The following is a 13,209-nucleotide window of genomic DNA, read 5'->3' on the forward strand; positions in this document are numbered from 1 at the left end:
GTCCGGATGACAACATGCAAAAATAAACAGAACTTTTTACCTTTGTGTTGAACACAAGTCGAATCCAGTCTGTTTCAGATGTGTGAATCATCCAAGACCATTTTTGTCCACAAATGCATATCATCCGTGAAATATAGATATATAGTCTATTATTTACATCAGCATGAATGTCTGGTAATAGAATATAATATACAATTTGAGGATATGAGATTACATTTTAGGTTCAAGTAAACACATGAACTCGCCTTCAAAGTTTGTATTTAAAATAGGGAGGTAGTATAACAGATAATCCCAACCAGCGCTGAAAACGTGACATCCTTTGGGATGTAACAAATCGCTCACACGCTCCTCCATCAGCCAATGACTTCATGGAAAATGTTGATAGACAAAACATGTAGCCAATTATATAAAGAATTCAACAATCACTGTGTAACTTATATGTGTTTGACTTCATGCTGCGCTGCAGGAACTGACATACAAATGAAGTCAAAGTACAGCGAGAGCGAGTCAAAATTAAACTACTCCGTAAGATTTCTTGAAGAGCTCTCGCGGTACTTTGACGTCATCCGACTGCGGCACCGCATAAAGTCTAGCAAGCCAGTGACTCGGCTGACGTACGAGGTGGCTGTGTTCCAAAGTTCCAAGTTTAGAACTATCCTTATTTAGTAGTTCCCTTTGGAGATGGGGGCAAAAGCACCCGCTTATCCATTATGTAAATTTACAAAGACAATGACGCCCCCCGCAGCACGCTAGACTCTCCAGAAAAAACAAGCTGATTTCAACCGCAAATTGTACACTTTTAAATATACAAAAACTGCTATCTCAAAAATGGAGAAGCTTCTTCGTGATCTCAACTAACAGATTCTGCAAAAAAACGAAAATCACAAATTTTGAAAAAAAAAAAACATCATCATCTCGAAAGTTGTGCTGCCGACTTATGTCACTGGTTTCTGTGACTGGTCACATATTTGTAATTTACAAACACACTTACGTATGTATTGTGTGTTGAGTGAACTACAACATTATTAAAATTTCTCCATTAGCAATTTCTCCTTTAGCTCCTGTATAGCTTAGTGGTAAAGTATTGCGTTAGCAGAGCTAATGGGTTCGAACCCAGGGAACACAAGTTGGCAAAAATGTATGCCTTGTAATGCACTGAGTCACTTCGGATAAAAGCGTCTGCCAAATGCATAAATATAATAAACTTACATTACTTTCATAATCTCTGAAAGTCAAGATAGTTACATCGCATCCCTTTCTATCATACGTGACATGACACGAGATGAAAATACTACATGTAACACTGCACAAAAGCCATAACTGACTTTAAAGCTTTGTTTATACTCCAGCTTTGCTCTGCACGCACGCCTCTCAACAAACGGATGAGGCATTTATAGTTGACGTGCTCCCTGTTGCACTATTCTTTGAAATGACAGGGGCCGACTCTCGATGCAAACGAGTCCAAAACTAACACAAAGAAGAGAATAGAAGAAGTTCGCTGGAACAACCTTGATAAGAGCTTAATATACAAATGCGAAAAGATGAATAAATCAACAATCTCTTAATTATGTTTTTATTAAACATTATCATTAAATGAATGTTTTTACTAAACAAACAACACAGAAATCTCAAGGTTTGAATTTTATTCCTCATCCAGTGGTTAATTCAATACAAATATAAGCCAATATTTCTGAATCATATGTACAAAGAATTTGTGTTTTAAATGGCAAAGTTTGCATACTTTACTTTAAGAGTGTCAGATTAATTGCATATGCATTGTTTTGCATGTATTGATCATTGAGGTACGGCACAGGACAGGTCGAGTATAAACGAGGCTTAAGTAGACAGAGTCTAATGCCCACTTTACTACCCCTGAGTGGCACTACTAAAACTGCAAAAACCTTCCACCAAATTTCATTTGAATTTCAAACAAAGGTGAACAAACTGGTGTCTACTCTATTCAGTGTCTGATTTGTGTATTAATGAATGTAAAACAGTGCTTTCAAGCACCCGTCACTGTTACTGACAGGACATACAAATATAGTTCGTCTGTAAAGATGCAAATAGTTCGTTACCCAAATGGAAGTGGAAGTTGCTGCAGGTTACGTCTGACAACATAAACAGAAAATATGTAAATGAGAAAGACTTTATTCGGCATTCAGCTGTATTAAAATACAGTACTGCATGTAACAGTTCAGAGAGTAAATGCAAGTACACATTGATGACTTCATGAATATGCTAATTAGGGCATGATGTCATCCAGCGTTATCCTGTGTGATATGGACCTCGCAAAAAGAGACTACTTGAACCAAAAAGACAAAAAGACAGTTTGCACAGCAGTGCAGTCAGTGCTAAGACTACTTATGTGTCTTGCTGTGTGCGAACCAAATGTGTAGTGTGTATTCGCATCACGCTCCTCACTCAATATTACTCGCTGGATTTAACATTGGGTCAATTTTTTGCTCTAGTTGAAATTTTTCAACTTGCGTGGAAAGCGCGTTTGAGGGGAATGCCGTGTGTTCACGACAATCGTGTCGCCAAATTCGCCTCATTCGGATCGCTCCACGCAAAATTCACATCTATTCGTTGCATTGACTTTGTATGTAATCTACTCGTGCCAATTCGTGTTTTATATGTCCACCCCATCATTTACTTCTTTACTGACGCATCACAGAGAACTTTAATGTGAATGGTGAGTATTGTAAATTTACAAGGGTAACATCAAAATCATCTGTTCTGATCTTACTGGATCCATCTGCCGCTTTTGACACGGTCAATCACAGCATCCTCCTGTCGACCCTCATGTCTATGGGTGTCTCTGACCCAGCGCTTCTATAGTTCAAATTGTACCTCTCAGGTAGGGGATCCTGGAGAGGTGACGTCTCCGAACCCCAACGTCTCGATACCGGGGTGCCTCAAGGCTCTGTGCTTGGACCGCTGCTCTTTTCGATATACATAACATCTCTACCAAAAAAAATACTAACAATCCCTTGTCTATGTACTGTATACTGTGTTAGACTTGATGAGACCATTTGCTGTTCTTGTGTTGCTATAATTGCTTCTATTGTTTACCTCACTTGTAAGTCGCTTTGGACAAAAGTGTCTGCTAAATGACAAAATGTAAATGTAAATTCTTATTAGTCATAGTGATGGTCTCTGATCAGAGAAAGGCGGATAAAGCAATTGGAACTCACCACTGTTTAAGAGAGCAGAAACATACAGAAAAACAGTCCAAGACCATTTATTGTAAACCCAGAGTTTAAGTAAAGGTTTGAGGGTCTTACTTAACAGTTAACATGTATATTAATAATAATAATAATAATAATTAGGGGTTGCACGGTACATGAAAAAAATCCGAACCGTTCGGTTCGCTTGTCTCGGTTCGGAGCGCGTGTGTACCGCACGGTTCAACGGTTCATGGCATGCGCAATGTAGTCTCATGCCCTGTATGGGACCTCAGATAGCGTGTTTCCCTTTCGCACGAAAGAAGAGGTGACTGGTTTGGAGTATAAGTACTGCAGGTTATGTTACGTGTAGAAATGGCAAGTGGGAGAGAAAAGGAAGTCTGCCCGCAGTTGAAGGATGCGCCAGCGTCGTATAAGTTTGGTGTGTGGAAACATATTTTTATTTCATGTTACTTATGATGACAGTGGAAATAAAACAATAGATTGAACTGCAGTCTATGGGTTGAATGTGCTCGAACAGCCACAGGAGACCACCTTCTCTCCGACCATTTATCTAATCTGAGGTACTGAACACTGTTTTACGTCTTTAGCGCTATTTTTAGCCTTTCATTGACTACGTTTACATGCTGTAAATATTCGGGTTATGATCAGGTTAAGGTCGGGTTTCGGGTTTCTGAAACATTCGGAATAACCCGTTTACATGCGTGAGCAGAGAGAGTTACCCCTGTATACATGGAATTGGCAATATCCCGATGTAAACTGTGATTAAAAGGTAAATGAGGTGATTTTGCGTGGCTCTATTGCGCAATGCGGTTTTACCGCCTTCATTTATTAAAATAAAATTATTATTTAAATCCAGAACAATCTGCACCGATGTAGAAGCAGGGTAGGCTAAGATACATGACTTTCCTTTTATGAGAAAAAGATTAACAAGCTATACTAGCCTTCAGCTAAATATATTTTTGAAAAAAAAAAAATACAGAACACAACAGTGTCTTAAAGAAATTAAAATTAGACAGTATTCATGCACCTGTAAATGTACAAAACGAATGCAATAGCTTACAGAAGGCAATGAATATTTATTTATGGCATTTTCAAAAAGTATGAAAACGAATAAATCATTATTTTGGCTAAATTAAGTTGGATGGATAATTTTTATAATTGTCATCCTTTCAGAACAAGCTTATATGCTATCTATAATAACTTAGATTATATCCTGAGTGTTACTTGGCCGAAAATATGTAGAAATACATGCAAGTAAAAAAGTACAGAACAAAAATGTTTACCTCACGCGGATAGAACGAAAAGCCGTTAATTAAGCGGACTGAGAACGTGCAAAAACAGTCGAGTGCCAGATGATCCCCAATGTTTATAATGTTTCACGCAGGTACTGTTGATGATAAACTTTCATATCTAAATGTCAGGTATAAGTATTCAGTCAGTTAATAATAAAGCCACCGGCGTTATTGCAACATATCCTTATCCACGGAGCGGACGCTGTATACAATGAAAAAACCTAAGGTTTTTATTTTAAGTGGTTTTAATGCTGGTAAGCAATCCGTTATATGCCGCTTTGTATTTGTGTTGATCAGTTAAATTAAAGTAATTTTAATCTTAGAAACTGCATCAAGATGCAGACGACGCTACAGTTATTCTGTCATCTTTAACTTTTTCACACATTCACTGTATTTAACGAAATATGAATAGCATAGTATTACATTTTGAATTCAAATTCACACAAAAAACAAGTTACTCTCATAACTATTGACAATCTATTTGGCCTTTATTATACATGTGTGCTTTGAAAAACAAGAATAGCTATATATTAATTTAACATGAAAAACGCGGTTGTTGCAATTGTTTTCCTCCTCGCTCTAAAAGTGTGGCGCATCTCTCTCACCATGCTTACCTCTACTCCCTGCGGGTTTTTTGGCGCATACAAGAAGTTGACAAGACCAAGATTCCTTGCGAATAGAACATGCGCAGTACACAAATCAATGTTCCTTTTGATGGGAATATCCCGATACGCGTTTACATGACCAAAATTTCGGGTTAAAAAAGAGGTAACCCAGGGGTAATATTCGGGATTTTAAAAACAGGAATATGAGCATATTCGGGTTTTTGCCGGTGTTTACATGGACGTGCGCGACCGGGTTATTGCTAATATTCCGGATTTGAACGGGTTATTGGCTGCATGTAAACGCAGTCATTGATAAAATTAAAGCGGCTGATTTCCGCGTAGTTTCATTTTGCTAGCGTGTGAAAGTTGCGCGATCTTATTTCATAAATTACTCCTCAAAGTAATCAGGACAGAAGTGGTCAAAAGTGGACAAAAGAGACGGATTTAAATATTACAGGTGCAAAGGTTATGTTTCTCTCTCGTCCACATATACTCTCAGTATTAAAGCAGCCTCTCAGTGATAAACCTAAGAGCTACACTGAAGTTGGCATTTTAATAAATGCAAGTTATCTTTGTGTGCTAAAAATGCACAGAAAGTTCATGTAGATGGCAATACACATTCTCTTTTTTGCCAAATAAATGAAAAGCAAGTTGAAATCATCAATGTCTTCCCTCTTGCTCTATCAAAATCTCATCTGGCTTTCCTCAGAGATGGTCCCAATAATGTGCTTAAAGTCAAATTCAGTTTGTGCATGATTACATGATATAACTTTTTTTTAATACTGTATCCTAAATTATGGATAATACATTTCTGGAGTGTTAAAAATTTAAAGAAAAAATTACAACAAGAACCGTACTGAACCGAGAACCGTGACCATAGAACCGTGATACGAACCGAACCGAGGGTTTTGTGAACCGTGCCACCCCTAATAATAATAATAATAAATTAATAATAATAATAAATTATTATTAATAATACTAATAATTAAACTGTGCAACAAAACATTCAAGCCAACATAAAACACTGAGATCTTGTGACACAGAAGAATAAATAACTCTTCCTATTATATGTAATCTAGTGGTTAAAGACACATTAACAATGCAGCATTTATCATTATAACTGAGAGTATGTCACCAGACTCTCTAAACAAACACTGATTGATAGTTTTAATTATGGCAGCGCTAAAGGAGATTTTTCTACGAGACTGTTGTATGACTGATAAACACAGGTATTGTGATAAAATACTCTTTACACCAACCCTTCATACTGAAATCAATATCATTTGGGTAAATTACATAAATGAATATGCTAATAGAAAACCCGCCGGACAGAGAGACGGGCTTTATTAAATCATGACCATGTAATGCACGATGAGAAACGCCGCCAAAAATGTTTCCCACCAGCCTAGAGGACAAGATCTCTCTTACACAAACACAAACATCAGCTCATGTCGTTTATAAAATTTATTTTTGGGTCAGTCTACATAATGAGGGCCATTTTAATCTCAATTTATTTATGAAGCACAATAAAAACAACGATGGTTGACTATTGCGCTGAACAATATCGATTAAAAAAAGAAGAAAAAGACAATTCAACAATTAATGTTTAGATTAAACAACCCATGTGACCTCATCGATTAAAAGCCTTCTCAAAGAGATAAGTCTTTCATTTTGCTCTGAAAAGTAATTCTGATGAAATGAATCTAATAGAAAGCATTGGCTATTCCACAGTTTAGGGCAGGCTATGGCAAAAGCCTGGTCATCGTTTATAAATAAATAAATACATAAAAATATTTTATATATATATATATATATATATATATATATATATATATATATATATAGATGTGTTTAACAACCTGTGCACATGCTCAGTAGCTGAAATGACTTCAAAAGAAGGTGTTTTATAGCGCAATTTGAGCTTAAGAAATGGTATGGTACAGCAAACATGGCCGCCTAGTGGTGTGACCTCCCTAAAGGGACTCTTATATCCCAAAATATATCTGAAAAATCACTTTTTCAGAATGGATGAGCACCAGTTTAATAGGCTGACCCCATTACACTCCATTACCTTCTGAAAAAAGTTCATTCAGTTTCTCTAAGTGACTCAATGTCTATCAGCGGACGTTCTGAGTTCAACTGATCTCAGACCTCACACAAATGAATCTTTTTCACTTCTATCTCAAGTTCTGGGACACTTTATCCTGGTCGCCTTGTTAGCACACCACACTAATCAGCCATGACGTGTTCAAAAGGATCAGGGTTTTGTGGCTAAAGCTCCTACCAGGGCGGCCGGCTCAAAGACAAGCTATTATAGCAGCAAAGAAAAAGTCAGGAGAGAGATGCGAAAGTCAAAATAGGATTCATTCTCTTCGCTTTAAAGAACCCATTAGTCAGAGAGAGAGAGAGAGAGAGAGAGAGAGAGAGAGAGGGAAAGAGAAAGAGCAGTCAAACAGGCATAACCTTCCTGACACCTTCCCATAATTCCCTGCAGTGTTTTTGGCTTGTGATCTGTGCGCTGTATTCATGCCTACATTTTACTACAAACAAATTGCTGAAAAAAACTGTCTTTACTTTAAATCAAAAGCTTTGAATATAGACCAATTACTTATCCATTGTCAAAAATACATCCTGACATCATTAAATCTGACCTTGGGTCAGTGCAATAATCATCAGTTAGTCTGCTGTTATGATGTTAATTAGGGGGCTTTCACACTGAGAGTTTAGTTTGAAACAGGACACGGTTCAAATGAAAATTGCTGTCATGCAGATCCGAACACACCGGGATACTGCACCGGAGAATACCTGTATGAGGTGGTCTGAGTTTGTTTACATGGACCTTCCGTGAAATAGTTTTAGCCGATGACAACATCATTTTTCATCCGCAACGCACGAATACCATGAATGGCAGTACAAAATTAAAAATAACTGCATGATACGAACAGCATGGACTGGAGATGCAATTTAATTTCTTGGTATCAGCAAAAAGCCACCTTTCATGGTGATAAAATATGATTATAAGTGTCTGGTCTGAACTTTACTTCCGGTTTCTGTTTGTTTAATGGGCTGACTAGTTGCTGAACAAATACCTCGTCTAAAATAACAAATGTTTTGCGTTCCTATGTAATCTACGTGTTGTTTATATTGCTTGTTATATAAATTAACTACTTTAAAAGGACTTTGTTATTATTTATTCTTTGCGGAGTTTACCGGAAGTTACGTGAAGACCACGAAAGCCACGTGTTTATGTTGTTACTGCTGAAACCGTCTATACAACAGTTAGCACCAGTAGACAAATCTGATTGGATAAGAGCTTTTCATATACTGCTGACATAGCTACAGTAACTGTTAATACCGTGCAATGAGAAAACTATTCATCTCAGAGGACACATTTGTCTGTCGGTCTATACACTTCACCATTAAACACTAAATGCAGAGTTTGATGAATGAGGGCTTGCATACATCTGTTAAATGAGTAATGACAGATTGAAGTAGTCCAACGCATCAGAGGGTTTTTGGGGCACTCTTTGGCTTTTCCTGACTTCTCGCTTGCAGTCGTGCTGTTATGGCCAAATATCAGTATACTGTTATTATATACAGTCATAAACCCACAGCTGTGTGCTGATATGCGGCCAAAAGTCACTTATGTTCATGTGACATTGCTTCATGAACTAATAGAGGCGTAAAGATCCTAACACAGCCTTCTGGAGACTTTAATGAGAAATTATTGAGCAAATAAAATGCTGAGAATAAAGGCAACAAACTGATAAGAGGACACTGAGAAAAGATAATATGAGATGAAATGAGAATGACAGTTCTAATGCCTGGATTGGCTTTTCGGGAGCACCGGGAAAATTCCCGGTGGGCTGGTCTGTTTTTTTTGGCGGCAAGGGCCTATGTTGTCATGCGTGTGTACTTACAGTGCAATGGGTCTGTTGTTGCAGTAGTGTTGGCACATCTCCTCCGATGGGCATCTGTTTGTTCAGTTCTTCATCTTTCATACTGATCCAGCGGCTCAGTTCCTCCAGTACCGACAGAAGTCTGTTCCAGCGTTCAGCACTGGCCTCCAGATGAGCACTACAAATACATTACACATATTAATGCACATTAGATTGTATAATCACACTTTTATAATAATCACTACTCTTTATAAAAAACATCCTAGGATTTTTTTAATGACCACAGAGAGTCAGGACATCGGTTTAACGAAGGACAGTGCTTTTCGACAGTAAAGTGTCCCCATCACTATACTGGGTAGTTAGGACCCACACAGACCACAGGGTGAGCACCTGCTGCTGGTCTCACTAAGGGGGCGTGCACACCAAAGCTTTTACGCCCACGGCCGGCACATGTTTTCAATTGTTTCCAATGGAAGCTCTGCGTTTTTCAAAAAAGCCAGTAGCTAGCGATTTTCTTCCACGCTGAAAACCGTCGCTCTGTGTTTTTTCCGTGCTCAGCGCTAAGCGCCGGGAGTTGAAAAATATTCAACTTTGGGGGAAACTATGTGTGGTGGGCTACGGTGCCCTACAAAGCTAAAGTGCAGTAACTACGCAATTGGTCAAAATTGAGTTAAAGGTTGAAAGGGGCTTTGTGAGATCTGTTGTGTCTTGTGACAAAGTCTCTTGGTTCAACTTTGTCCTATTTCAGAAAAATGTGTGTGCCAAAATTGCAGTAACATGTTTGACTGGCTGGTGGAAAAAACTTCAAGGGCATTTTTCTCGGTTTCAGTGTTTGCGTAGTTACTGCACTTAGCCTTTGTAGGGCACTAACGGTTTAGCTATTCATTGAAGCTCGCGTTCTCACCATATTTTTTTCAAAATGTCTGAGGTTCGCAAGAGAAAAAGTGTCTACAAATTGATTGACAAGAAGAGAAAGGACTATGAAGAAAGAAACAAGACCAGAGTGTTTTTGGGAGAATATTTCACACAGTTTGGGCTTTCCACTGATGCCTCAGTCACAAAGTTTCTACTCGACAGGTAACGTTTGTCATGCTATTTGGAGAAATCCATTTAAAATCACTGCTAGTAAAAGTTGATGTAAGCAATGATTAGCGATGCTAGCCCTGGCACAAGTCACGAACCACGCAGACACGGTAAACATTCAATGTTTGAGCCATGTCAGCAGCAACTTCATGCTCTCTCTCTCTCTCTCTCTCTCTCTCTCTCTCTCGTGCACATGTTAAATAGGCGTTTCCTCTCAGGAGCAGGAAGAGTGTTGCACATGTGCATTTTTTTTTTAAAGGTAGAGGGGCGGTTCTTTTCAAATATTCTGGAAAATCTTCCACTATATGTGTGATATGAATAAATATAGCTGAAGCGAGTGGAGGCTTAGACCCGGAAATGTTATTTTTGTGACGGATCGTATTTACTGATCTTCTAAATTATCTGGAAAAATAAGTGCAAGCATATCTAGCATGCTGTGTCAATGCATGTGTGAGTCCCTGTATGTGTGTGTGTGTGTGTTAATGGAGGTGTCAGCGAGCTTTGTAATTACACGTGTTTCTTAATGAGTGCCTACTGAGATTTTAATAAAATAGTAGACATTAGGACACAAATTCACACTGTGTTCCCCTTCTCCATCCAGCACACTACACTTCTCTCTGCATCCCTTACTAAATAATGGATAATGTATAGGCAGCAGGTTGTTATATAAGCTCCGACAGTGTTATCAGGTCTTACAGTGGTGTAAAAAGTGTTGTCCACCTTTCATGAAACTAATTAAAAAAGTAATCAAGACAACACAAGTAAACACAACATGCAGTTTTTAAATGAAGGGAAAACAAAATCCAAACACACATGCCCCTTTGTGAAAAAAATCAGGAATGGGCAGTGTTTCCCATACATAGGCTCTACTTGGGCGCTGCGCCCAGGTAAATTGCGACCCGCCCAGGTAAAAAAAAAATCACTTTACGAATTTCCGTATTTTCTGAACTCGACTGGATGACTCGTGTTTTGGAGAGAGAGAGAGAGAGCGCGCGCGAAAGAGAGAGCGCGAGAGAGAGAGCGCGAGAGAGAGGTGGGGGTCGGGTGACCGTGAAGATGATGCACGCGTCATAAACTCATCATCCAGCGCGGCAACTGGATCAACTGCAGCAGCACATACGGAGCAGCCAGGGAACACACTGCGACCAAAATGGTCGCATATGCTTATGTGCATATGTGTTTATAGCATCTAAGTTGGCTTCATTTTGCGTGCAAGCACGTTGTGTCTCTCCGGTTGAGTGTCCGTTCACGTGCTCGCTGTTTCTCAATGAATTGGGCGCGACGCGAAGCAACCTCAGTGTCACATTGTATCCTTTCATGTTTCTGAACTTGAGCAGAGTTTTACCATTAGAGGTCTTTCTTCACTGAGGACGCGGGACCCGTACGGTTCCGGGTTTATATTTTAAATGGTCAGATGGGTCCGGGTCGGTCCTAGTTCATTACTTCGGGTCCCAAGTCTGATTAATATTGTGTGTAAAACCCGAGTCGATCGGAGAACGGCCGTGAGCGCTACCGCGCTAAAGCTCGAGTGCTGTTTTAGCGTGCCTCCGGTTTCTATGGCGATAGCAACTGGCTCTTGTCACGACCACGCGCCGCTTCATTTTCTTTATCCCATTTTTTAATAATTTTACTATTAATAGACAATATCTTTACTAAAATCTAAACAGTTTGCACAGAGATTGTAGCAAAAAGCAGTGCTTATACTGAATGAGCAAAGCTCTAGCTGACTCAGGATATAAAAAACGCAAAGCTGTAATATAAAGTCTGTCATCGGGACAGCATGTAGACTTTTAAATCTGAAATAATTAGTGGATTAAGCTTTTTTTAATCGGCAAAAGAGAAATAGAAAGCAGAAGCAGTAAAAGTGCCTATCTTATAGAAGTTATTAACATTATAACATCAGTCACATTTATAATATATAGACCTGCACTGTCTATATAGGCTATAGTATACATAGTATTGTATATAATTGAGTTTGATAAAAAGGGGTCATCAAATTGCTTCATATATCAGTGCAAAAACAAAGTGTTTTCGTGGTGCTTTGACAAACAGTGTCAGCTTTGTTTATGGCAAAAAAAGTTTGGGGTGGTTAGATTAATGAACTATAATGTGAAATTAATATTAATGTTTTATAAATCAAAGTATTGTGTTGTGTCACACATTATTAGTTCTTTGTTACATGTATAGTAGACCATTTTTTGCCGGTGGATAATAATGATTGCCCTTTTCACCAGCTACCACCACAAGTAAATTTCAGATCTGTGGGAAACACTGATGGGACAACACTTTTTCACCCCATCGTACAGTATATGACACTGAATGGGCTTATTTCACGATAACAAACCTGCTTCCCGTACATTATACTGCTTATTTACATCATAAGTGAGGTAAGGAGCATTAAATATTGATCTGAAAATTTGTATTTGCTCATTTTTAATGAATGCAGACCTTCCACAAGGAAAACCCATTTAGTTTCGGTTTTAAGATAAGATGAGGTGTTTTAATTGTCACACTATTTGGTTTAATCATTTGTAAATATAATGTCATATATGTTATTAAAATACATATTTATATTTAATTTTAAATATTAAACTATATTTTGTGTAATATTAACTGTACCTGTCTAAATGATTTGCAGCATCTGGGTTACCGTGTGTTATTTTTGAGAATGTTGTGACTGGCCAATCAGAATCAAGCATGTTATAGAGCCATAACTAGAGTTGATCTTTTTACAGCACTTTACATTTGCATATCCTTTGCATTTATTTGAATAATACACTTTAACACATCATAATTCAAAGTTGAGGTGGATCATTTCTGAGCCGCTAGCATTACCAAAGCAGAGGCCAAAGAATTAAACCTCAAGATTTCCCCAAACACTCGACTCATCTGGCATTCCTCAAAAATGAGATTAAAGTCAAGAGTCTTTACCCTTTTTTGGGGAACATTAAACTGCCGATTAAACTGAGAAAGAGGAACGAATTAAAATAAAATATGCCTTTTATTCTTCACCACCAGTGACTCTTTGATCTGAGCTATAAGTCATGTACAGGTTAAGTGTTTAAGTGTCTGTATAAAGCTAAATATTTTGCTAAGGGAAACATGTCAATGGTGAAGAAGGACCGGTGAGAATATTTTCGGT

The 13,209-nt window shown here is 38.2% G+C and overlaps 1 protein-coding gene across 6 annotated transcripts in view; it reads right to left on the reverse strand.

The window, feature by feature from the left end:
- The window catches only part of utrn (utrophin), a 221,429-nt gene that overhangs the window by 83,856 nt on the left and 124,364 nt on the right, over nt 1-13,209 (reverse strand). For all 6 annotated transcript variants that reach the window (XM_065286533.1, XM_065286535.1, XM_065286534.1 and 3 more), the window contains one exon: nt 9,006-9,162. In XM_065286533.1, coding sequence (XP_065142605.1) covers nt 9,006-9,162 — 157 coding nt within the window. The remainder of the gene's footprint in view (nt 1-9,005; nt 9,163-13,209) is intronic.

The sequence above is a fragment of the Paramisgurnus dabryanus genome, chromosome 21 (assembly GCF_030506205.2).
Source record: "Paramisgurnus dabryanus chromosome 21, PD_genome_1.1, whole genome shotgun sequence".
In the NCBI taxonomy this organism is placed as follows: domain Eukaryota; kingdom Metazoa; phylum Chordata; class Actinopteri; order Cypriniformes; family Cobitidae; genus Paramisgurnus; species Paramisgurnus dabryanus.